General features: G+C 43.0%; 1 protein-coding gene across 2 annotated transcripts in view; it reads left to right on the top strand.

Annotated features, from left to right (window-relative positions):
• Positions 1–26,747, top strand: part of PRRG2 (proline rich and Gla domain 2) — a 44,489-nt gene that overhangs the window by 1,011 nt on the left and 16,731 nt on the right. Inside the window, exon 2 of one of the 2 annotated variants that reach the window (XM_063435777.1) lies at positions 19,912–20,023. In XM_063435777.1, coding sequence (XP_063291847.1) covers positions 19,921–20,023 — 103 coding nt within the window. In that variant the 5' untranslated portion in view covers positions 19,912–19,920. Of the gene's footprint in view, positions 1–19,908; positions 20,024–26,747 lie in introns of both variants that reach the window. The other variant, XM_063435776.1, reaches the window with a different exon arrangement.

Genomic DNA, 26,747 nt, shown 5'->3' with positions numbered 1-26,747 from the left:
ATCGTTTATTTAAATGTAACAGGGTCGTGCATGAAAATGTTAATTCCTGGAAATTCTAAGTGAATTTCTGAATTTAACTTATTTTGGCCTAAAATTTGAAATTCCCAATAATTCTCCCATACACACAGCCGCTATTTATCAAGTAATGAGTACATATTATCCATTATTAAATAGGAAAGAATCTGACTTAATATTTAGCTGTGAGAGATAACCCTATATGTGCCATAGAGGCTGAGTATCTCAAACCTCTGGACCTTGAATGGTAAACCAAGCTTTAAGACAGCGATCCTTTATTTTGTAATATTTTAATGTTTTATTGCAGTGTTTTAGGACATTTGCAAAGACCTGTATGTGTCACAGTGGCAGATCTAAATAAATATAAAATGTTGTCCATTAAATGGTTACTGGCTTTACTGTGGGCTCTAGTGAAACTTGTGATTCCTTTTGAGAAAGCGTGCTGCTGGTTTCAGTTTCCCTTTCCATTGCCCTGTTTGGCTCGATGGGCTCACACACACCAGATCTCCTAGATCAGACACTCTAAAGATAGCTCCCCATATGATGTAGAACTACAACTACCATGATGCTGTGCAGCCTTCATACTGTCAATGCATCATGGGAGTTGAAATGGGACAGTACCTGCAGATACAGCTTTTGGCCTATCCTGCTCTGGAAAACCTTGGCCTTGATAAATTCCAGTTCAGAGATAACCACTGTGCATGTTTTAATACAATGTATTTATTGAATCATTATAGTGTATGGGATATACTGAGTTACTCACTAAAGTGAGAGTTTGAAGTGAATTCAAAGGGACACTATAGTAACCAGAACCACTGCCGTTTAATGTAGTTGTTCTGGTGAGTATAGTGTGTCCATGCAGGTTTTTTTTTATTTTAAACACTTCCTTTTCTGAGAACATTTCTGGTTGGTAACACCTCTCTAGTGGCAGTCACTCAGACTGCCACTAGAGGTGCTTCCTGGGTCAGTGATGGACACTGTGCACCACTGATATTCAGCGTCTCCACATTCTGCATGCAGATGCTGAACATTCCCCATAGAAATTAAGTGATTGGATGCAATTCTTTGAGGAGATGCAGATAGTCGCAATGTGGCATTTTACTGTACATGCGCAATAGCCTCCCAATGTTTCCTTATGGGACAGCATTGGATTGGATTGGCTTGAGATGATCAAAATTGATGATCTAAGCCCATGGAGGCAGAGTCCAGTGCTGGTCCAGTGCAGCGTGGGAGAAAGGGGAGTAAAAACAGATTTTCATAGTGATCTAAGGGGTACTGGGGACCTAATGCTGCACTCCAGCATTACAGTATAAGGAATCTGACACTATATTCTTCCTTGCATGGGACACCAGCTGAACTGGGAACATTCTCTAATTCATTTAGGCTTTTAGTTAAGATGCTTTGGTTTTAAATTTTAAATTCACTTTTCATTCTTACTTTAAAAACAGGGTGTGACCCCAGCATTCTAATAACCAGCTTTCTCCGAGACAACTCCTACAGTATATGAATACATACTACTTAATTGCTCATGATTGCTTAAATAAGCTGTCCGTACCTTCTGAAAGAGGATTTATTTCCAAATCTGTTTCAGGGGAAGAAATGGTTAATTGTAACTATTTATTTAACTCTTCGAGTACCATTTTGGCTTGGAAGCTTTGAGACACTTGAATAAAATCAATATATACATTGTTACTGCTGCTATTCAGTTTGAAAAGAAGTTTCCAGTTTTTTTTTGTTTTTTTTTTTATTCTGTATATTTTATAATTTAAAATCTGGATGTTTACTTAATGCAAGTAAGATGTTAATTTGGAGAATCACATTGAATGTGCTCATCTGGCTCTGAGCAAATTGGTTTCTTAATTAAACATGGAAATCTGCAAAACTTGCTTATCGGTTGCTTGTTTAATAAATAAAAAAATATATATCTATATATCTATTTTTTTTGTTTATATATATAATTGAAACGTAGCTCAGTGGGCTAATTCATCAGCAGAATCTGTTCTAACCCTTGGGTCGCAGGTTCAAATCCCGGCAGGGTTGACTCAGCCCTTCATCCTTCCGTGGTAGAGTAATCTGAATGTACCTTTCCTGGTTAAATACTTTATTATTTTTATTAATATGAATACGTTTACTGTGTGTTTGTGTACATTTAATTTTCACCAGTGTTGTATGTAAATAAAATTGGGGTCCTAGACCCCCTTTTGACCAGAAGGGACCCAGCAATATGGTTTTTCGGTGTTGTGACCATTCACTTTAACGAATGCTATTGAAGTGTTCACTGGTATGAATGATTTACCACTTCCTTGCACAATGTGACTTTATCACCACCCACCCAACTATCTAACGGACATCCCTTTTCACTTTCAAGTGTGGTACTTTTTGGATGGTATATTTTACAACCTTTGTAAGTATGCTCCAAATTGCCCTTATTATCGAATTTTAGATTATTAGCAGAACTGGAAAATTTCTAACTCAGCCTAAAATGTGACAATCCTTGATCAATACCTGGCTGTTCCCAGTCTCGTAAATAACTTTGCGTTCACTTTATTATGCGCACGTTCTCATTAATACAAATAGGCAAAACGTGTTTCATGCTGCTGTGAGTCAATATGTAACGCATGCCAACATAGTCACGAGAAATATTAGTTGTTTGACCAAGCACTGGGATGGACATGACATGGGGTGGCTGTAGTAGTGCCGGTATCTTAGAGAAAGCTGTTACTTTGGAAATCCCCTGTATTACATTCTCAAGTCTAGAGCGTTCATGAAATCGTGCAATACACAAATGCCCAGTGAATGTTCTGTGATGGAGAACGACTTGATATGAAAATGGTCAGACAGGCTCATTCAAACTGGCATTCCACAAATTATCCTAAAAATCCTTTTTTACAAAATCTGTGTGCGGAAGCCGCCATGCATTGAATAAAGGAAGGATGGTCTACAGAACCAGAACACCATGCTAACACAAGGCTTACCAATTTGGGTTCCATTCCGGTTCACTAAGAACAAAAAGGAAAACCCAGAGTGCTGAAAAAGTTGCTAGACAACATAAAACAAAACCAATATTTCCTGGTCTAATGAATCTCAGTATCTGCTGCAACCCTCATAAGGTACATATCTATGGCGGGTGATGTAGGTTCTGGATCCACATTAGGCTACGTAATACCATATGAGGATCGTGTCTGTGACTCCATGTACCAATGCATTGTTTCAGGGCTGTGTTCTTTATTTAAAAAAGCAAAAAAAAACAAAAAACAAAGGCATTGCATGACGTTGTGTCCCGAATGGCCCATATTGCCCAAGGAATGTTTCCAGCTCCTCATCTGCAAGGATTTCAGGCAGTTCAGGAGGCAAAGAATGTCCTCTCTTCATACACAATATGTGAACTGGATGAAGTGACCACGGAGTTTAGGCTTACTCCAACCTACTCTCTATATTGTGTTGGACTACACTTCCCATAATTCTGAGTTAGAGGCTGGCAGAGAAATATGGGAATTATAGTCAGACAGTGGGCTGATGAAGTTTGGTGTATCTGGTATAGTGAATTGCCCCGTTTACTACTGAAATACCCAATGTGGCTCTACTCTTCTGAGTACAAGAACCCATAGTTCCCTAGTTGTTGTAGACCTCTCAGATTATATTTTCAAAACATAACCTATCGCCAGAAGACCCTGACCTCCTTTCTCCAAATATCCAAATCATTCATTTCTATAGATGCCTTTGTAACAAATGCATCTTTTAAGACACTGAATGCGCCCCCCCCCCTTTCTCCAAAAGGGGGCCATTGTTCTGGGAGTCCTGGGTTGCTGCCTAGAAAGGCCTTGTTGGTCTCTCTAAGTGAGGCATAGGCAGCCTTCGGCACTCCAGATGTTTTGGACTACACCTCCCATGATGCTTTGCCAGTATTATGGGTGTAAGAACAGTGGTGTTCACACAATCGATGGGGCGAAACTGATCTGGGGCCCCACACATACATACAGACACACATACACCCCCCCCCCCCCCTGACAGACACATACATACACACAGACAGACACACACATACAGAGACACATACAAACATACAGAGACACACACACCCACATACAGACACATACATATACAACATTTTTCCTGTTTCCTACCTTTTTGTTACTTTCCCTGCGGTCCAGTGGGGGCTTAGTTTGATGGGAGTCAGAGTTCCCATTCTGACTCCCTCCTCCTTCCTCCTGCACGGGCTCTGATAGCTGGGAGGAGTGACCGTGGAGTCACTTCCTCCCAGCAGTGATGTCATCACAGGGGGCCCGGTCGCGCTGTTAAAGACTCCCTGATAATCCATATCCATCTGGTGGCCCTGAAAGCATGGTCCACCTGATTGGCCCCTTGAACGATGGCCCCGGCGGTTTGCCGCGTGGCCCGGGACTGCATAACTTGCAGCTGGTTGCAGGGATCCGCAGGGTGGCCGGGCCCCTGGGAGTGACGGGCCCGGTCGTAGCTGCGACCCCTGCGACCGCGGTATGTACGCCACTGTGTAAGAACATTATAGGGGATGTAGTCCTCAACATCTGGTGTGCTGAAGATTGCATACCCCTGCTCTCGGTCCATCGGAATAGAAAATACAAATACAATTGTATGTTGACTAGATCACTTACACCTTGTGGGCTTACAAAAACTGCAGCGCTATGTGAATGATAACCTGATGTCACAAATTCCTCACAATACCCACGCAAGCCCCATCTAAAATGGCATTTTGTTTACTTCATGTGTCCAGAGATCTACCAGGAACCATTGTAGAGTCAACATAGATCGTTTGAAATGGAACCTTAATAAAACTTATGGAAACCTGAACGTGCCATTTAACATGATCAAGTGGCGCTGTTCACTTCTGATCTTCAGGAAGGATGTCAAAGGCAAAAAGTGGAGATCAGGAGAACCAGACTATAAACCTTCTACAAAAGAGATCATTGCTTGCGTATCCAAGAGTGGTTGTACCTTTTTAGATTTTGCTATGTTTATTGATGAACCATTAGTGAACTCCCTCCCCTCCTCCTCCCTCCACTTTTTATTGTGTAACTCCCATATGTTAGGAAATTACTCCAGATGAGCACCCCTCTTGCCTTCCTATGGTAATTTTTTTTTTTTAAGGTTTAAATTATGGTAGTAAGAAACAATGAGTGGTTGAGTGGAATTTTCTTTTGAAGCATAAATTGTGGAGTACTGTGTGCTAGAAGGTATGATGCTATGGATGTAGATCTTTAACAGAACTCTTTGCATATTTGAACATGATGTAATGTATTCTGACCTCCCAAAGAGTGCAATGCATTCATTATCAGGTGTGATGTCAGAGCACTGTGCTCTATAAACTGTGACATCATATGTTCTATGCTTCTGCTGAGGTTTGTCAAAGATTCTGACCTTTTGCAGAGCAATATGTACGATGCCATGCACTCTGACCTTTAGCAGAGCGCTTTAACCCCTTAAGGACCAAACATCTGGAATAAAAGGGAATCATGACATGTCACACGTCATGTGTCCTTAAGGGGTTAAGCTGTGACATCACAGATTCTATGTTCCTGCAAAGCCATGTTCATGATAACATGACTTTTAGAAATGATCACATTTCCTACAACACTGCATGATGCGATACATTCTGACCTTTTCTATAGCACTGTGCAGTACATGATGATGTAAAATCATGGATTCTAAACCGCTGATTAGTTCTGTACACAGCAGTCTGATGTCCTTGCGGTCATCAATTCTAACTAGACCAGTGTGTGTGATACAGTGTGGCGTTTTGGATTCCGAGAGTGTACTGCACACAATGAGTTGTGATGTCACTGATCCTAATCTTGTAGATACTGTGGTGTGATGCTATAGATTTTTTTTTTCCTTTGCACTGCACTGTAGGGTGTGAGGTTATAGACTCTGAATAAAGTTTAAGAAGTGTGGACACATGTTGCGTGGTGGTGGGGTGTTGATAATCTCTCCTTCCTTGTGCCCTTTTTATGTTAATTATATTGTAGTATCATTTGATATGCATGGTTATTTTGTTGTCTAACCACTGTGCTTTTGTAATAATTGAGATGTCAATACTAGTTAGTCTCAAAGCAGGTATCTTGCCCTCGAGCACTTTCAGTTGTTTAGATATTAAATGACTTGTTATTTTAGATTCTATTTCTAACCGCCAGCCACAGATCATCCTAGGGATGAAGCCTAATTAGCATCCCAAATGTCTTAACGATTTTGTATTGTAAACTAAGAAAATAATATTGGTATCTGCCTAAAGCTCCCAGCTATATGCATTTTTAAAAAGTAAAATAAACACACACAATAAGGAACAGTGCATACACAAAAACAGAGAAATGCGTGTTCCAGGTGTGTCCCTCCAATATATATATATTTTTTTTTTTTTTTTTTTTTTTTATTTGTATTATTATTTTTTAAAATTTATTCATCATGCCAGGCAACCATCTTCCACTGCTCCATGGTCCAATTCTGACCCTCATGTCCACATGGAAGACGCTTTCGGCAGTGGACAGGGGTCAACATGGGCGCTCTGTGCAGCATTAAGTGTTTCAGTAATTTGAGCTACAGTAGCTCTTTTGTGTGATCGGACTAGACGGGTTAGCCTTTGCTCCCCGCGTGCATCAGTAAGCCTCAGAGATATGTGATCCTGATGCCGGTTCATCGGTTACCCTTCTAGCACACTTCTGGTAGGTACTAACGTGCTGTTTTGGAGATGCTCTGACCCAGTCCTCTACCCATCACTATTTGGCTCTCGTCAAAGTCACTGAGATCTTTTCGTTTGCCCATTTTCCCTGCTTCCATTACATGAAATTCATGAACTGACTGTTCATTTGCTGCCTAGGATATCTTAACCCTTGACAGTTGCCGCTGTAACAATATTATTAATGTTATTCACGTCACCTCCCAGCGGTTTTAATGTTGTGGCTTATCAGTGTATATTTAAACTATATTTAGGAGTCTTAGTTTATTTTGCTAGGAGGTCTTCCCCTGTTGGAACACGTACGGCTATTCCTGTCTATAAAAGTGGGTGCGACTATACAGTTATAAAATGTGCTGTTTCGTGGTAGATCTTACACAGAACGCCTTTGCCCTGAAAAGAGAACTCTTTTCTCCTGACGTGGGCCCAATTTCTTTCTGGGTCCTCTGGGCAAAACCCAAGAGGATGTCAAAACATGCTAGATAGTTTTCCTTAAAGGGAAACTATGTTTGTAAAAAATATGTATATGTTTGTTTTAATGCATGCAATTAACCATTACAAAAATATGCATTTAATAAAATGTGCTCAAATATTTCCTGAACCCTGAAAACGTACCATTTAGTAGCTGCGGAGATAACCTTTGCAGCTAATGAACATCAAGGCTCTTTTTTTTCCCCCAGCAAAACCTTGTTCGAGCTTGGCACTATCCAATGAAATGCTTCACATAGAGAAACACTGAGGACAACTCTCCAGTCCAAAGCTTCTCATAAAGATGTGTGGTGACATTTAGAATCTTGCATTAATAATTAATAATAATTATTTAATATATTTAAAAAAAAAATACATAATTTCTGGTAGTATTATTTAAGGTGCTGCATTTAAGTATTCACTTAAAATGGTGGCTTGCTATATAATGATATCATGGCTAAAATGTATTAATTAATGCTCAGCTAAGAGGGAGTTGGCCATAACAACATGAACATTTTATTTATCTCCGTAATTATCTCTACCTTTTTAAAAAGAAAGTCTGCAAAGATAGGATTTATCCACCACAACCACTTCATTCACATGAAGAGGTTAGAGTGCTTGGTCGTAACCCTGTAAATAACGTGTGCTTTAGGGTGTCCCATTTATATAGTGTTTTTTGGACTATCTAATTGGCATTGTAGTGGAGCAATCACCATGGAAACCAATGGAATGTTACTGCTGATTGCTTCACTTCTAGAACTTTGCTCGGCAACATCTCTGTATACATAACCCCTATTGTGATAAGTATTGACTTCTCTGATACAGTCATCTAAGTCAGGGATTCCCAACCGACAACTCCCAAAACACTCTGTTATGACCATCATTTTCAAGAATGTTGCCAAATAAGTTGCATTGCATACACCATAAGGACAATATTGGACGGTGAAAAGTCATAGACCTAGGTAGACAGAGATACAGAAGGGACCTTAGCACAGACATGTCGCTTACAGTGATTAGCCCTGTAACAGACAATAAGCATATTGGAATAACCGTTTCAGTTCCATAAGGGAGACGCAGTACATTATGTTAGATTAGCTGGTGCACAACATTGTTGAAAGAAGCTTTGTTGCTCAATGTGGGTCGCTATCATCTAATAGACATCACAATTGCACTCCATGGCATATTGATCTCCTTTTTTAGATTTACCAAGAAATGATTTAAGCGGCTCTGTCACCCCCTCCAAAATCAGTATTTCATAAAGATATCATCTTTATGAAATACTTACATTGACTATGCTGGAACTTCACTGAAATTCCAACAAATTAAAAGATATACTAAGACAAAGTAGGGACTACTTTTTCTTGGCATATTCCTGATGCCTGACAAAACATGACCAATAGGCGGCGTTATTGTAGTCAAGTTTTGTCATTGGTTCCAGGAGTCACTAGTGAAGTCTGTAGAGGGGAGTAAGCATTGTCTATAGAGGATTCATAGACCTCAGTGTTCTACTCTCCAGCATACCTAATAGTTAAAAACCGACATCAGCTCCTGGTAGATGAAGCACCGTCAGCTGAAGAGGACCGTCTAGATGAAGATGGTGGCAGCCCCGAGGGACAGGTCCAGTTAGGTAAAACTAACTTTTCCCTGCAGACACCACACTGCAAGCAAAGCAGTCCCCATCGGAGGTCTTTTCAAAATATGCAGAGACCCCAGATGGTGATAGATCAACTTTGACAGCAAACGTTTTGCTTCTTGTCCTTCTAAAAAATGTGTTAATATAATATCTAGTACATGACTAAAAGGGGACATACAACATTTGCTTAGCACTGAGAGAATGAAACTAAATCCTTGTTGTATGTAAATACAGGAAGTAAAAATGTTTGAAACTTTCATTGTTCTTGAAGGTGCCAAAAATAATTTCTGTGGGTTTCTCATGAATTTCCAGGCAGCTAAAGTTGATACAGTGCTCCAAACGGAATGTTTCGCGTTTCCATGGCTGCTATGACATCAAGTTTGGTGCTTACATGCATCTTGAAGGTCTAAAACACTTTAAAATTATTGAAGATGCAATCTAGAGCATCATGACGACTACTATTACAGCGCACTAAAGTGGTTATGGTGCCAGGAGTCCCCCTGGCTCCAACCCACTGTTAAAGAGTGAAATTGTTTTAGAATGTTTTATCATTTACCTGCGTCCTCAGGATGCCTGAATGCATTTGACAGTTTATCATTTCTATACTGTTTGCCAGGGATCTCTTCTTAAAAGTCAACAATGATCAGGTTCTTTCTGATTACAAAACGACTTCTCCAAAAATCAGATACATGCAAGGCTTCTTGAAATGTTGTAAGCATTTTCCGTGTTTTGTAATTGAGAAAAAGAATTGATCGCCTAAGGGAAATTATCTTCCTGTATAAATAATGATTTACAGATAATGTTATCAAATGAAATATAAAATTATCATCTTTCACTTGTGATAATATTGTTTAGGTAAGCATTGGGAGCAAACTGCTCTGGCGTACTGTGGCAGTGATTGCTAATGTTAATATAGCTGTGCGCAACCAAGAGCTAAGTGTAATAAATGTTTTGCTAATTTAAGGGGACACTCTAAGCACCAGAAGGAGTATGCTTCTTGTGTCTGTTATTATGCAAGCTGCTACCTAGCCCTTCATTCATTCATTCTATTCATTATAACCATAGTAAGTTGCAAACCTATTTTACAACTCTTTTCCTCTCCTAATTATACAGAATCCTGTGTGGTGTGTGCTCAGGCATATCATTTGTAAAGTCTCATGGTCACTTTTGGTCATGTTTTGCGAAGATCCCTCCCCATCAAGTTTGCACTTTATGTGAACCCATTGCTTATTGTTACAGACTTCTCCTGAATCTAGGTCTTAATCTTCTGGTTTCTTCATCTTCCAAGAACTGATATATACTAAATGATAAGGGGGTGGCTATGAAAGAACCTACAGAATACCTTGCGCTACACCTCAGAAGCTCTTGCATGGGAAGATTTTGGGTTGGGGCAAAAAGGCACAAATTGCACCTAGCAGCTCCCAAAGGGTTTTACCCTGCCCAAATAGAGGGACAGCCCACCTGAAGAACAGGAAAGCCAGCCTGGAATGTACACATCATACTGACTGCCTATCACTCAAGCTGGCCCACTAGGGGCAGATCATGCAGAGAACTCTGTTACAGAACTCTCTGCATGGTCCTAGCGTCCAGAACATAGCACAACCATTTCTAATGATGCTACTACGCTTTGTAGGGACAATTATCTTGTGTCCCTGAAAGTGGCACACGCAGTAATAGACTTGGAATGGTGGACCTCAAAATAGGGACTATAGAATGTAAGCTCGTTTGAGCAGGGTCCTCTTCAACCTATTGTTCCTGTAAGTTTATTTGTAACTGTCCTATTTATAGTTAAATCCCCCTCTCATAATATTGTAAAGCGCTACGGAATCTGTTGGCGCTATATAAATGGCAATAATAAATAATAAATAAATAAATATAGTTGGGAGGCCTGACAATGTTTCAGCCATTAACAAATTTTAAGAAAAAACTTGGTTATACACAAGTCAAAGTGGTCCCTAATTCATCTCATGATGATGTTTTCTTTTTTTATAATTTTCCAGGAAATTTCTGTGAAGTTCCAAGGTAGTCATTATATATTTTTCATAAAGTTTGTCTTCATGAAAACTTCCCGTAACCGTGCCATTTAAGTAACTTGTGTGGAACGTCTCATAGATTTTCATGAAAAAAGAATAACCACCACAGCTGAGTCTCTGGGTGCTGCCTCCTGGTTCTTTGTGAAACAGTTTTGGAAGCTAGCTGATAGATGATATTTTCAGCCAATCACAGCTGCCCAGGTCAGATAAAATTTAGACTGATAAAGTGCAAGCATAAATCATGCATTGGAGAAACTGTTTAGAAAGTGACGGCCTCTAGGTGCCATTAAGAACGTGTTTTTTTTGTTTTTTTTTATCAAACCACTCCAAAGTGGTGTCACGGTGCCCACCAGTCTCGCTCCTATCCAAGTGCGGTTTTGGACCGACCTCATTGCCATGGGAACTTCGCCGATCATCTTTCTTACCTAAGCAGTGGCCTGGTCTGTAAGCATTAGAGACGCATGGCTGCTGCGTGCCAGAGCCTTTCCCTTGTTTCTGAAACTCACGAATGTGCATCCGACATTACGTCGACTTCATGCGCACATGTTCCGGTGTCATATGACATCTTTGGGCCAGTCGGAGCCTCCTTTTGTTATTTGAACCCAGGCTAGTCAGTTTTCATTGTCTCTATATGGTTTCCTGTTTGGTTATCTGACAGCGTGTTATTTCTATTGATTCTTGTGTATTTTGACTTTGGCTTGTTCTTTGACTATTCTGACATTTGTATCCCTTGACTTATGGCTTGTCTGCCGTTTTCCGAACATTCTGTTTCCCTGACCTTTAGCCTGTCCTGTACTATTCTACATTAATGTTAAATCCAACAATTCTAAGGTCCGATAATGCGTTTTAGAGTTTCTTTCTTTATATTTGTTACTTAAAGGAACACTATAATCACCAAAACAACTTTAGCTTAATGAAGCAGCTGTGACTGACAGAGCCTGCGTGTAAAAAAAAAAAACGGTTTCATTTTCAATCTGATTACCTATGATTTTAACTCCTGCTCTGAAAATGTAACTTTAATTACACACAGGAGGCTCCTGCTGGGTCTACCAAGGTATTAAAAGGAAACTATAGGGGGCGGAGCCAACTGCCGAGCGGGTCAGACGCCATTTCTGACAGCTCTGTTACCTACGCCAATAACTCGCCTAAATCTTGACAACCAAGCTTGATCCCACCACCTCAAATATATACCCCGATCCGGGAAACTGCCCTGCATCGATAGATGCCCTTCTTTCAGAAAACAAAGACGCTAAAGCAGAAGCGCAGGCCCGGGGCCTACTCCGCGCACATACTGCCTAACCTGGCGACGCTTTACGGTGGTGCCTATCAGGACCTCCTAAGCATCCCAACCGCCGGAGCCTCACCCAACTTGGGAGACCCCATGCCCGCCATGGGGAGACGTTCCCAGAAAACTGGTACCCAGTCGGAAGGAAGGGACATCGGGGCCATGCTCCAGAGGCCAGCTAGGCCCAAACAGGCCTTAGAGGAACACCAGCCTCCTCATACCCACACGGCTCACGCTGAACGAGCAGAGAGAAGCGACCTATGTACAGCCCCACCGGTACCCCCAGAGGGTTCGCCACCAGCGACCAAACATGACCTACAAATACTCCTGCATGACTTCCACAAAATCCTGTCAAAGGAACTAGCGGGACTCAAAGCGGACCTACAAAACACAAAGGACAGGGTGCAGGCTACGGAGACTGACATGGCCGAAGTCACCACCAACTTAACAAAGGTACAAGACTCGGTACACCAGCTTCAAAAGTCCCACCACAACATGGCCTTACACCTGAACGCCCTTGAGAACAGCCATAGACGCAACAACATTAAAGTACGAGGCGTCCCCGCAGGGGTCACCGCAGAAGAGCTACCGCACTACACGAGGCGGCTAATGGCTACTATTCTGCCTCCAGCGGCGGCTAGAAAAATGGTGATCGACGGCATATACCGGGTCGCAGGCCCCCCAAGAGTCGCCCCACAAACAGCTCGGGATGTTATACTACGCTTTGCATCCTCCTCCGACAAGGGACAAATCATGACGGCGCTGCGGGGTAAGACCCCACTAAAATTCGAAGACTCTAGCCTCACCTTTTATCAGGACTTGACTAGGGCCACCCTACAGTGGCGCCGCTCACTCCATCCTGTGACCCAACGACTACGTACCGCCAATATCACCTACAGGTGGGGAGCACCGGGCTCACTGCTCACTACACACAATGGGACTACCCACACACTTACCTCGCTAGCAGAGGCCCCGTCCTTCTTGGAAACGCTGGGACTGACTATTGTAGACGCACAGGCATCGGAGGGCCCGGGGGACCCAGAAGACAGTACCCCCTTGGACTCGAGCGCCGGCCAGACAGGCCACCTGCCTACCTAAACACAGCAAGCAGACTCAACACCAAGGACCCACAAAGAGACTATAAGTATCCGGTCCATGCAGATAAAGACTATGTGAATGTTAATTGTTATGTGCATAAGTTAAGAAACCCTAAACACCAACGTTCCCAACCTGAGTGATAGGGCTTTACACCAGTATTCCTTTGACAAACGGGGACCCCCCCTAAGGGCACCCGGACCAACCTCAGATGACACCACAAGATAATAACCTTCCCTCCCCCCCCCCGCTGCTCCCTTGGTTAGGGGCATAACCAGCAAGACAGTACCTAAATGTCAAAGCATGGCACGCAAAGACAGGAGTGGAGCCAGTAGAACCGTAACTATACTCCTGACCCTACCGCTCCACAACCGTAGACGGCAACGGCAAAACTCCTGCCCAGACGTCTTACAAGGTACTGGTCATTAAGAGCAGAGGTCCGAGCTAACTCAGACTCTAACACACTCTCTAAAATTTTCTTAGCTCCAAACCCGGCCTCAGACCTCGAAATCTAAGATCAAATTCACCTCATGAGCTCCGACATGCCATATTATACATGAAAAACACACACCTCAGCCTAGACATGTCCTATCAACTGCTGTAGATATAAACTGAAAAGTGCTGTATGACTGTTAACTGTTACCTATGTCTAACAAATGTAAACCTGTTCATAACCTATTCCAGCTGTTGTGGCAGAATAGGAAAATTCTGTTCCATTATCGCACGAATAAATAAAGAATTAAAAAAAAAAAAGAAAAAGAAACTATAGTGCCAGGAAAGCAAACCCGTTTTCCTGGCACTATAGCTTTCCCCTTTATTAAGCCCACCCCCTTGTGGTGCAGAAGGGGTTAGAAACCCCTACGGTCACTTACCTGGGTCTAGCGCAGAGGGACTGCCTTATCTCCACGCTCGCATTAGGATTTACTCATAGGAAAGTATAAGTCAATGGTTTTCAATGCTGTCCTGTTGGGTTTTGGGTGATGTTTGACATCCCCATGCATAGCGTGAGGTCGTCCTGCATCATTTAGGTGACCAAAAGTTGCATAATAGCCCAGAAGTCATTCTAGTGGCTGTCTGATAGACAGCCACTAGAAGTGGAGTTAACCCTAGCAGGTAATAATTTCAGTCTCTTAAAAACTGCAATAATTGCTTGCTCAGGGTTAAGAGAACTGGAACAGTGCACCCAGACCACTTCAATGAGCTGAAGTTGTCTGGGAGCCTATAGTGTCCCTTTAACAGAGCAAGAGATAAGAAAATCTAAATTAAACAGAATTTGCAATAAAGGAAGTGTAAACATTAGATGACTCTTTACAGGAAGTGTTTAGGAAGGTTGTGCAAGTCACATGCAGGAAGTGTGACTAGAACTGTATAAACAAAGTGATTTAACTCTTAAATGGCAGAGAATTGAGCAGTGAGACTGTAGGGGTTATGATTTATACATCAAAACTGCTTAATTGAGCTAAAGTTGTTTTGGTGACTATAGTGTCCCTCTAAGTTATGCATGTCAGGTGTTAGACTATCTTGACAAATGGTTTGAGAAAGAATCAGTGTGAGTTTCATAAAGACTACTGGCATTGTAACCATGTCACTGAGTGCCTTTTCGGATACTAGGCAAGGGAACATAAGCTGCCTGAAAACTGTATTCACTGGAAGAGTAATTTTATGAATTAATAAAATAATAATAATGACTGTAAAAAGACATTTGAATACATTATTTTGTTTTTTGCGTTTTTATATATGTAAGGGTAAAAAAAATACAATTCATAAAGTATATACTGCTTTCAGGGTTTTTCACTTTTTAAATCTATACTTTTAAAACGTTTTCTCTTTTTTTAAATTCTTTATTTTTTTGTGCAGGTAAGTACAAAATCGTTGTCATGACGCCACAACAGCGTACATATATGCATAACTATACAGATTAGGTAGTGGCATAAGTTCCTTGCACATTTTTAGCGAATATAATAAAGTTTAACGTTATGAGTCTATAGATTATATATTAAACATATTCAATCAAGCTTAACTTTACAGTGAAAAATAGACTGTTGTTATAGCATGCTTTTGTTGCAAGAATACAGTATTATTCATGTTATTCCCAGTATAGGCTATTATATTCATTCACTCACTTTTCTTTACATATGTTTCAAGCCTAGCTAAAACAATAACCAATGAAGGGATACGTACATCCAGCTGTCTAGAGTTTTCAAGAGGTAAATGTACTAGCTGGGTAAATGCAGCAGGAAATACATAGTGCATGAGGGTATGTTATGCTTCGTTTAGGCGCTATTATTCACTCTAGAGTAAAATTAAATAAAATAAGATGATAACACAAACAATTAAGTACTGTCAAAAACCACCCCCCCACCACCACCACCTCTCGCTGCTAACAGTAAAACGTGGTGGGGTATATGGGCAGACTGGCTAGTGTTAGGACTCCAGCAAGAAAATAAATGTTTGAGCATGTTTAAAAACAGTTTAGGTAGACAGAGAAAATGAAGTGAAAAGGTTTGATTGTTACTTTGGGCGTTCATCTAATTAAGTCCCGCACTGTGAGCAGGCTGGTAGCCGGATCGAGGGCTGCTGCAATCTTTCATCCGATGCCTTTGATGTGCTTTAGTAAGTGATCCGTTGTGTAGCTCGACCTGGCATCTCCGCCTGCCCTCCAGCTTGTCCGTTCCAAGTGGTGGTCCTCCGTCTGGATTCCCCAGCTTGATTCATGTGCGTGGTTATGCGGTGAGCGATCAGATGCTGCGTTCTTCCGATGGTGTCGGCTTGGTCTCAGTCGCTTGATGTAAGTAACCTCAGGGCTCTGGGTCGGGTGCCTGTTTCCTCTACTCCCGCTCGTGTGTGCAGGTAAGTGGGGCATTGTAAGTCAAGTACCGTGTAGTCGCCTTATGTGGGTGCGGATTCTCCTCCGGCGATGATTTTTTTTCTTCTTGTTCAAAATGGGACTCCGCCTTGTCGGGTCAAAAACTGTGTTTTTAATGATTTGTGGAGTCGGTTTGCTATGAGGAGGTTCAGGCCTTCTGCGGGTCGCGGCCTTGCGTTCACTCTCCTGAGATTGGGCCCGTTACGCCGCCATCCACGCCTCTAGTTGTCGCTGGAACGTTTTGTCTATGCGTCGTTGCGTGTGGTTTGGTGGGCCCGGTTGGACCGGCTCTGGCCCGCTCAGCCCGAGCCTCCACGAGGAGAACTCATCCGCCATCTTGGGCCTTACTGGTTGGGTTGATGTGAGAGTTGCCTGATCGACAGATGAGTCCATGGGGTAAGCCCGGGGGGACTGGGATAACCCCCACCGGTCCAAAGGGGGGGGTTGCAGGGCAGCAGACTTGCCTACGGTCACAGCCGGTTCTGCCCCGGGGGATCGGCCGACTCCCCCAGGTGTCTGGCTGCCATTCCCGCTAGGCCGCATGTTGGGACGGTGGATTTCCAAGGTGCTGAGGCATAAATAGGGACACCCTCGGGTGCCCACTCGCTGAGGTAATAATCCACTATCTGCTCCTCTCTGCTTTTTAGTCGATTCGAGTAGGATTTGTTTGGATTAAGTTCAGATGTGCAGGAGCTGCTGACAAAAACGTCCAGCCATCTTGGCGGTCAGGCCCCGCCCCCTTAAAACGTTTTCTTATGACTAGCACTGACAATTTTGGTGGCAAATTTCAATTTAGTTTTAGTCATAGTCTTTTGACTAAAAAGCCTTTTTATGTTTTAATGGTATTTTAGTAATCTGAATTGTTTTAGTTGACTAATTCTCCAGTAGATTTTGGTTAAAGCCTCTCTCTTTTGCCCCTTCCTCAGCCCCTCTGTGTCTCTTTGTGTTCTACAGCCCCTGTAGGTGTCTCTCTCCCAAGCCCTGGTCTGTCTCTTTTGCCCCTCCCAGAGCCCCTCTGTGCAGTATTAATTTTGGCTGCAAATTTCAATCCAATTTTAGTGATAGTCTTTTGATTAAAAAGACATTTTAGTCATCTGAATTGTTTTAGTTGACTAAATCTCAAAAATGTTAGTCGACAAAAGTAACACTGATTACTAGATAAATTTCATTGGGTTCCTGAAGCATATTCTTGCCTGGCAGGCGGGGCGTGTTGACACAATGACCCAGCATATGTTGATCTAATAATTTTTCTGTGCAGATCTGAGTAACTCTGTAAATATAGAATTCTACCGTGATCTCAAAAGGTTACATAGAAAGCACATTAATAGAGTTATGTAATAGATTGGGAAGTGCATATTTACGAAAAACATGAAATGTAAGCTGTTTTTGGCATTTATTTTACAATGTAGAACTGTTCCTGAACTATGAGGTATGTTCTATGGGGGTTCCACTTGTGACAACAGGAGTGACTCCGTAAATAACAATTGGCAAATGAGTTTGAAATAGGTGCTTTTCATTTGTAAATATTCTGAATTCCATACATCGACTGTAAACCAGAATCTGAATGTTTTAGTAAATCGAGAACTGCCTTTCTGATAGGAATTCAGTATTTATTTTTATCTTTTTTTTTATTGAATTCTGTTAACCTGACAAAATTTGGGATTTAGTGAATATCCCCTAATGTAGATGGGTGGTTGTGTTAACAATTAGCATTGGATGCCAGGAGATCTGGTGAGAGCAGATGACTCTTTTATTGAAATTGTTTTAGGACCGTGAGAACACAGAGCATAATACAACTGGGGTCTAAAGGAATAGATCTCGTTTTAAAAATGAATTGGCTGAAACAAGGGTAATCCTTCTCCATTCAACCATGCAGAGGGTCCGTTTGAACACTAGGTGGCTTGAACCAGTGATAACTGGCCTAGAATATTCACACCCACTTAGTGACCCGGAAGTGTATTGAGAAGAATTCTTGACGTTCTTCTCACTGATACTTGAACTTTTCCAAACGTATTTGTAATCTAAACTCAACTGGATCTTTCCAGTAAAACCAGTTAGACAAGCTAATAGAGGCCATGCTATAAGAAGTTAGAGCATACCAAATATGAAACGGAGCATACAACTTCCATTTACCAATGCTGCCAGGGTTTCCTCTTGTAGCAATGGTGGCTATTCTGCTGAAATCTCCAAACTTGCAGGAAAGCTTGACCTTGCCAAACAAGCAACATTAAGCAATCAAGTCCACTTCAGTGCTGACAACAGATATAGTAAAAAATAAATCATCTTTATTTTTATTGATTTTAAAATGTCCATAAATTGTGTCCCCCAACAATAACGGCCACAGTGAGCAATGGAAAAGATTACAAGTAAATAATAAATAGCATCGCTATAACATGTTTAATGTGCTTCCTCGTCGTTTATGGTGTAAAATATATAGTGATATAGTTGCATTAAACGAAACCCTGTTAGCTGATGCTGGGTTACAGTATTATGACCAACCTTTGTGCTCTATTATTACTTCTTGGGATTCCATCTGTCACGATTAAGGATAACACTCCTGCAGTGATTTACAATATTTTAAGACTATTCCAGATATTACTCTCCAAAGCAACTTTAGCTTGTCACTGCAGGCTTTTTAGTGTAAACACTGCATTTTCAGAGAAATAACAGTTTACATTTAAGCCTAGTTACACCTCCATTGGCCACTCCTCAAATAGCCACCAGAGGTGCTTTTCTGGTCTCCTTGCAGATGGTGGAGACGCTGACATTCAGTGTCTCCAGCCTCTGCATGGAGACACTGAATGCTCTCCATAGATATACATGAATTTATTGCATCTCTATGAGGAGATGCTGATTGGCAAGGGCAGTGTTTGGCCCCGCCCTCACCCCACCTTGCCTGAGATCATCGGAATTGACCATCTCAGCCAATGCAATGCTTTCCTATGGGAAAGCATTGTGATTGGCAGAGATGATCAATTCTTATTGTCTACCAAGGAGGTGGGGTAAGTGCCGGTGGACCCAGGCAGCTCTGGAAAAAGGGCAAGTTGTTTTTTTTTCTTTTTATTTAAGGGGGGCAAGGGACCGTACATGTGTGTTTAATACTTTAGGGTCAGGAATACACGTTTCTGTCCCTGACCTTACAGTGTTCCTTTAATGAAGCAGTTTTGATATACAGATCATGCCCCTGCAGTCTTGATGCTCAGTTATCTGCTATTTATGAGTTAAATCACTTTGCTTATGCTGCCCTAGCCACACCTCCCTGCATGTGACTTGCACCGCCTTCCTAAACACTTCCTGTAAAGAGTCATCTAATGTTTACACTTCCTTTATTGCACATTGTGTTTAATTTATAATGTATTTTCTTCTCCACTGTTAATTGCTTTCTTGAGTTTCTTGGAAACCTGTTTGTCATTAAAGTTCAAGATAAAGAGCAGGAGATAAAAACTTCTAAAGCAAGTTAAAAACATTTTGGGCTTCGCTGCTCAATGGTATTAATTTAAATAAGAGGAGCAGGACCGTGGAATAAGAATAAGCGTGTTCTCCTGAGTTAAATTGCTTCTTTGCAGTTTTAAAATGCCCAGTTAATATATTGTTCTCTGTGCTTCTCCTTTCAAAGCAAAAATATGGGAACTCTGTGTTCTCTGTAAATATAGGGAACTGAGATGGTTCCCATTCGATTTCCTCTGCACAAGAGCCCTGAGCAGAATCTTGAACGGACACGTTGAACATCATAATAATTAGGTTTATTTTGTGAGCAGTCTTTGTAATAGATTTTGCTGTTTTAATTGGTTTTTTTTCCCCTCCTTTAAGCAGGTCGGCAGCATGATGTGGGCAGTGTGTATGTTATTGCTTCAGGCCATTACAGCCACCATTGGGAATATCCTGGACCCTCAGAAACTCCCTGAAATTAATAAATCAGGAGAAGGTGAGGACACGTTTACATTTTAATAATTTATACATTTGTGTTTGGAAGTTGGTTTTTTTTTATGTTCACCTTACCTTGTATTCCATTACTTGGAACCAAAAGTACAAATAAATTGTATCTTTCCGTTGCCCACATCTACAGTTATGTTAAGGTAAGTGGTGCTGACCCCCAGTGCTGAAATATATTTCTAGGTGTTCTTTATAGCTCCCAAATGGGACAGGCTTCATACAAGGAAACGTGTACCAACATAAATGGCATAAATTGGGAAAGAGGTTGAGTGGCCTAAACAGGGCCGGTGCAAGGATTCTTGCTGCCCTAGGCAACAACCCATTTTGCTGCCCCCTCATAAATGTACTACATTCCCTCAGCGGTTTATTCACTAAAGTCTGACTTGCAGTGAAGAGACACTTATTGAAAGAGACACAATGAGTAGACATTAAAGGGAAACTATAGTGCCAGGAAAGCAAACTTGGTTTCCTGGCATTATAGCTTCCCCCTCTGCCAAGCGCACCTACCTCGTGGTGCAAAAGGGGTTAAAAAAAAAACCTTCCGTCACTTATCCAGGTCCAGCGCTGATGTCCCTCAGTACTGGCTCGGTTCACCTTCTCTCCTCAATGGCCGCATTAGGATTTCTCCATAGGAAAGTATTATACAATGCTTTCCTATGGGGTTTTGCGTGACGCTGGATGTCCCCATGAATAGCCACTAGAGGTGGAGTTAACCCTGAACGGTAATCATTGCAGTTTTGTTAAATCAGCTGAAGTGGTCTGGGTGCCTATAGTGTCCTTTAGGTTAAAGCAGACGCACAGTGAGAAAGAACGGAAACAGCCTGGGGAGACCTTTAGGGACAGCATAGAAAAACTGTTGAGATATTTAGGAAACCGAGACTGGGAGACATTTAGGATTAGGAGAGACACATAGTAAGCACACATTTAGAGAAAAAAAGAGACCCACTCTCATTAACACACACACACACTGTCACTCAAACACAAACTCACACAACTTTACATGAAGTCAAACTTTATTTACACACAGAAATACAGCAATTTAACACACACACACACACACCAATTTACAACCATGCACACAATAAAAAAAATCCCCCTTAACCTCCAGTTATGCCATACCTGGGTGCTGTGAAGAGGAGAGGGGTCCAGGATGTTGTTCTTCTTTCTCCTGGGGCAGCAGGAGAGCCGTGCACGGTGAGCCCAGGCTGCTTCCTGTTCCTCTGAGTGCTTCTGATGTTCACAGGAAGGGGGCAGCCAGGATACCAGGTCATATCCCGGCTTTCCCTGCCTGCAGGAAGCAGAGTGCTCTGCTCGGGTGCTGGGGTTACAGCACACCCCTCTCCCTGAGCAGTCAAGCCGCAGCAGAGGGAGCCCAGCAGGTGAGTGGCTGCGCTGGGGGTGGCTAAAGAGCCGATCACTCAGCACACCAGCCCAAGGCAGCAGCAGGGCAGCCCACCAGGAAACCTCATGATGGGCACCCCCAACAGGCCGGTGCCCCAGACGAATTCCTTATTCGCCTTATGGTAGCGTCGGCCCTGGGCCTAAAGGGGCATCCAAGTGGTTCCACTTGTGTCACCAGTGACCGCCTGAGACACCCAGGGAAGGGCCATGTCAACCTATCGTGAATGCACCACAAGCTGCCATACAGCCAGCCGGTTGCTACAATCAGGGCAGACCACTCAGAGAGCGCTGCCCAAGTGCCCTTATATGTATCAGTTCTCTGGTGTGCCCAAGAGCAAGACACCAGGCCCACTCGTGCTGTTTCGTTATTTTGCATAATAAAAATACAAAAAAAATTTAAATGCCCTACTAATATAACTATCTGCAAAACCAAAGAAAACATGTAATAATAGATATATATGTTTATATTCATATTCCCAGGTAAAATATTCTACATTTATATAAGTGATGCTAAATTTTCATAATCACTCTAAACAAAACTTGTTATAATAATAAAATGTTAGGAGAGACCCTGTGTGGAATGAAGGCGGAAAATCCGAGAGGGATCAAGATCCACAAAAAGTCTCAAATAAGTAATGAATGAAAATTTTATTGATTCAAAAAAAAAAACGTGTTAAAATAAATAAATATTTAAATATGTTGTAAAAATGGAGGAGAGCAACATTTGCAGAGCTCTAAGTCAAAGCGGCACGGTCATGCCGAACTTACCTTTCTTTAATCGGTTCCTCTTCTCTCCCTCTGTCAGGATCTGTTCCTTTCTTCCTGTCTGCTCTAGTTTTCTTTAAAACATAAGACAAAGTCTTATGAAGGTTTACTACGCCTGACCATCTCTGACCAGTGGAGGAACAAAGTGTGCTTCATTTCCGGTGGTCAGAGAAATTTTCCCACAATTCTTAGCTTAGACAGAACGCCATCGAAACTACCGAATTGCGTCCTAACAGAATGAGAACAGTTTGTTCATTCATGTTAGGACGCAATTCGGCACTTTGTTCGGATCGGAATTTCATTAGAATGAATGAAACTCTGATCCTATCCGTGCCGCGGATGCATCTTGCAGCCGCTTAGTAGATAACTCCCTAATTCCCACGGTATCAGGGAGCTATCTACCAAAAGGCTGAAAAACCTAAATCAGTCTTTCAGCCAAATTTATTAATACAGATAATATAAAGATTACTTAGTATTGGTAAATTCTGTCCCTACTCGCTATTAAATAGTGAGCAGCCTGTGGCGGTGGGTCGGGTCCATAAATAACAATAAGGGGGGGACCTATTGTCCTCCTCCCCCCCCCTCCCCAGCCCCCACCCCTGAGTGGTGGGTGGGTGGGGGCCCTAATTGATAATGAGGGGGGGACCAATTGTTATTTAGGGCCCTCACCCACCGCTCGGGGTTTATTTTTTACACAACAGTGAGCAGCCACAGATTTCAATCTCCCTTATGCTATTATGGGGGTCATATTAAGCCCCATAGAGTGAGGGAGGATATGGGGAACTTAGGAAGTGGTGGGGAGCTATTTTTACATTTTACAAGGAGGGAGCTGCGCGTCGGTAGCTCCCTCCTTGTAATAAACTGAACAAACACCGATATTCGGTGTTTGTTTGTTCGTCTGACATTTCTATTAATTCGTCTTTCTGACGAATGAATGAATAGATGAAATTCCCCTTCGTATGCCCAAGTGCAGGGCCGGACTGGCACACCGGGAAATTTCCCGGTTGGCCGGCACACTAGGTGGCCGGTGCGCGGCCGCCTAGTGTGCACCAGCCCGGGCTGCAATTACAGGGTGACCGGCAGGAGGGGATGCGCTCCCCTCCTGCCGGTCACAGAATGTAGCGTGGCCGAGCAGGCAGACCGGGTAGGGGCAGTGGCGTACATACCAGGGTCGCAGGGGGCCCGGCCGCCCCTGCGACCCGGTATGTACGCACTGGGCCAGCCTCTTCTCCTGGGGGGCCCAGGAGCCGGCCACCTCCAGGCCCCCTGAGGCTGGCCCTGCTTACACCCGGCAGGCAGGCAGGCTGGCCGGTGCGCGAGGGAGCACTCTCCCATGAGTGCTTCCTCTTCAGCTCCCTCGCGCACCGCACTGATACCGGAGCCGGAAGATGACGTCATCTTCCGGCTCCGGTATCAGTACGCGGCGCGCGAGGGAGCTGAAGAGGAAGCCCTCAGGGGAGAGTGCTCCCTCGCGCACCGGCCAGCCTGCCTGCCCGCCGGGTGACCGGCCCCCCAGCAGCACCACTGGACCCCAGGGAATCCCCTCAGCACTCCAAAAGGTAAGGAGGCTGGGGGGATTAAATGAAAAAAAAGTGTTAGTGTGTGTGTGTGTGTGTGTGTGTGTTAGTGTTACTGTGAGTGTTAGTGTTACTGTGAGTGTTAGTGTTACTGTGTGTGTGTTAGTGTTACTGTGTGTGTGTTAGTGTTACTGTGTGTGTGTTAGTGTTAGTGTCAGTGAGTGTGTGTCTGCTAGTGAGTGTCAGTGAGTCTGTTTGATGTCTGTTAGTGAGTGTGTGTTTGTCATTGAGAGTGTATGTTTTGTGAGTGTGTATGTATGTCTGTCGCTGAGTGTGTCTCTGTCAGTAAATGTGTGTGTCTGTTAGCTAGTGTGTATGCGTCTGTTCGTGAGAGTGTGTGTGTGTCTTCAGCACTTACCTTTCTCCAGCGCCGGACTCCCTTGGCGCTGGGGATCCCTCCGCCTCTCAGCTCCGAATGCGCATGCATGGCAAGAGCCGTGCGCGCATTCAAACCGCCCATAGGAAAGCATTACTCAATGCTTTCCTATGGACGTTCAGTGTCTAGAATCACGGAAGCTCCTCTAGCGGCTGTCAGTGAGACAGCCGCTAGAGGCTGGATTAACCCTCAGTGAAATGCTTTTAGCTGCAGGGTTAAAACTAGAGGGACCTGACACCCAGACCACTTCATTGAGCTAATGTGATCTGGGTGTCTGTAGTGGTCCTTTAAGTGTGTGTGCCTCTGCATGCACTGGTGTACATACCGCGGTCGCAGGGGTCGCAACCCCTGCGACCAGGTGCCCGCCGCCATGTGTTGCGGCCCGGCCTGCGCAGAGTAAGCGTGCGGGGGGGGGCCCACGGATCAATTTTCGCACCGGGGCCCCATAGGTCATGTGTACGCCACTGGGTAGGGGAGCTTCTGTTCCCCTACCTGGTCTGACAGGAACCTGCAAGCGAGAACGCTCCTCCCGTGAGCAGGCAGGTTGGAGCGTTGCCGTGCGTTACCATGGCAACGCTCCGACCTGCCTGCTGTTCTCGCGGGAGAAGAGCGAAGTCAGCCTGCAGCCAGAGGAGCTGCAGGCTGAACAGCACGCGCCACCACTGGACCACCAGGGATTGAAAAGTTCCCCCTCTCCCCTGGGCCCTGACCAAAGGTAAAGGGGGAGGGTATTAAAAAAAGTTTTTTTTTGTTTTTTTGTATATAAATATATCAATGCTATAATCCCCCCCCCATACACACACTACACTCCTCCCCCCCCACCAACAGCACCCCTCCACACACACAGAACCCCCCACACACACAGAACACCTTCACGCACACAGAACCCCTCCACACATAAAAAGCACCCCTTCACACACACAGCACCTCTCCACGCACAAACGATTTCTTTCATGTTTGAGGGATAGTTTTCAGGTTTTTTTCCCGCTTCCATATCTGCGCACTATGCTGGCGCGATGCATTACGGGGCTGGTATGGAATTTTTTTCCAGGGCTGCTTTTCATTCCCAGTCCGGCCCTGCCCAAGTGTTTAACTGGGCATGTGCGGGAATTTCACAGCACTATCTAGTGTGGGCAGATGACATGTCCCACAGGGCCTTCATCTACCCACATAAAGATGGCGGCGCCCAGAACATAGGTCTGGGCAAAAATTAAGTTTAAAAAAATAGATAATATGGGGAGTTTGGGGGTGACTTGGGGGTCAATTAGATGTAGTGTAGTCGGGGGGGCTGTGGGGGTTAAAAAAAAAAACAAAAAAACAGGATTCGACCATGACAGTGCCGCTTTAATGCCTTACAGCACAATAAAAAAATAAATTAATTATAAAACCAGACAAAAAGTCAAATTAACTGAAGGAGCGACACAGAATACATATACAACGTGCAAACAATAAGGCTACTGCTATAAACTAAAGTAAAATGTAAGAGTTAGTACAATTCTATTTTCCCAGATAAGCATTCCATTCTGTATAAATAGAGTACAAAATAATGAGTATTGTGAAGGCAAACATTGGAAGCATTAGAAGTGGCCTGTCCATCCGTTCCGTGCATTCTCACGAGTTTCAATTAGCACGAATGCCAAATTCTAAGCCAGGCTCCACAATACATGGTCCTTCGCCATCTCGCACACGCTGAGCTAGAAATCCCTCTCTCTCTGAAAGGTTCCCCATGAAGGGAGATGGAGCTAAACTCAATATATGCACTTAGCTGATTCAGTAAGACCTCGAGGGAGAACGATGGATCTTGGCAGGTTAGATACACACTGCCAGGCTTAACCTAAAAGGATTGCAATTGTAATACAGTTGGGTTAGTATCGCCAATCTTAAATCCAGCTTCTTTATTCATAGAATGGATTTCCATTTTTACTCTTTTTGAAAAGAAGTAGAAATGGTGATTCGTAACAGGACAAGAGATGAACAAAGATCAACAGGAAAAACAAAGCCACAATATTTACGGTACCCACATTTACAAAAGTATTACATGTTTGTGTGCCATAGATGTTTAACTTTAGGCTTCAAAAAAAGGAGATTCAAAAAAAACAAAACACTGGGAAACCACTCACAATTGCTTCTTTGAATACAATGAAAACGTTTTGTAACCAAAATTTGTCTCATAATTTTGTAACCAGAGATTCCCATGTCATTGATTTCCCAAAAGGGACATTTTTCTAAGTAAAATTCAAAGTAAATCTAAATTTTAAAGCTTAATGTAGTTGTTTTGTTGCGTATAATTATTATTCCCTGCAGACATTTTCATGTAAACTGTCTTTTATGAGCGAAGGTGCCCCCTAGGGACACCTCCAGTGACCACGCTCTGCATAGAGATGCTGAACTTGCCTTAGAGAGATGCATTGATTCAATGAATATCTATGAGGAGGAGCTGATTGGCCAAGCTAGTGCTTGGCCCCTACCCCACCCTCACCCCGCCTCCTTGCTGATTTCAGCCAATCCAATGCTCTCCCCATGGAAAAGCATTGTATTGGCTGAAATCATAAATTCTGATTCTGATAAGGAGTTTGGCTTATAGTCGTTAATTAATT

Source organism: Pelobates fuscus, chromosome 11 (assembly GCF_036172605.1).
Source record: "Pelobates fuscus isolate aPelFus1 chromosome 11, aPelFus1.pri, whole genome shotgun sequence".
Lineage (NCBI taxonomy): Eukaryota > Metazoa > Chordata > Amphibia > Anura > Pelobatidae > Pelobates > Pelobates fuscus.
The sequence above is the reverse complement of the archived record's forward strand: the minus strand, read 5'-3'. Positions and strand labels throughout refer to the sequence as shown.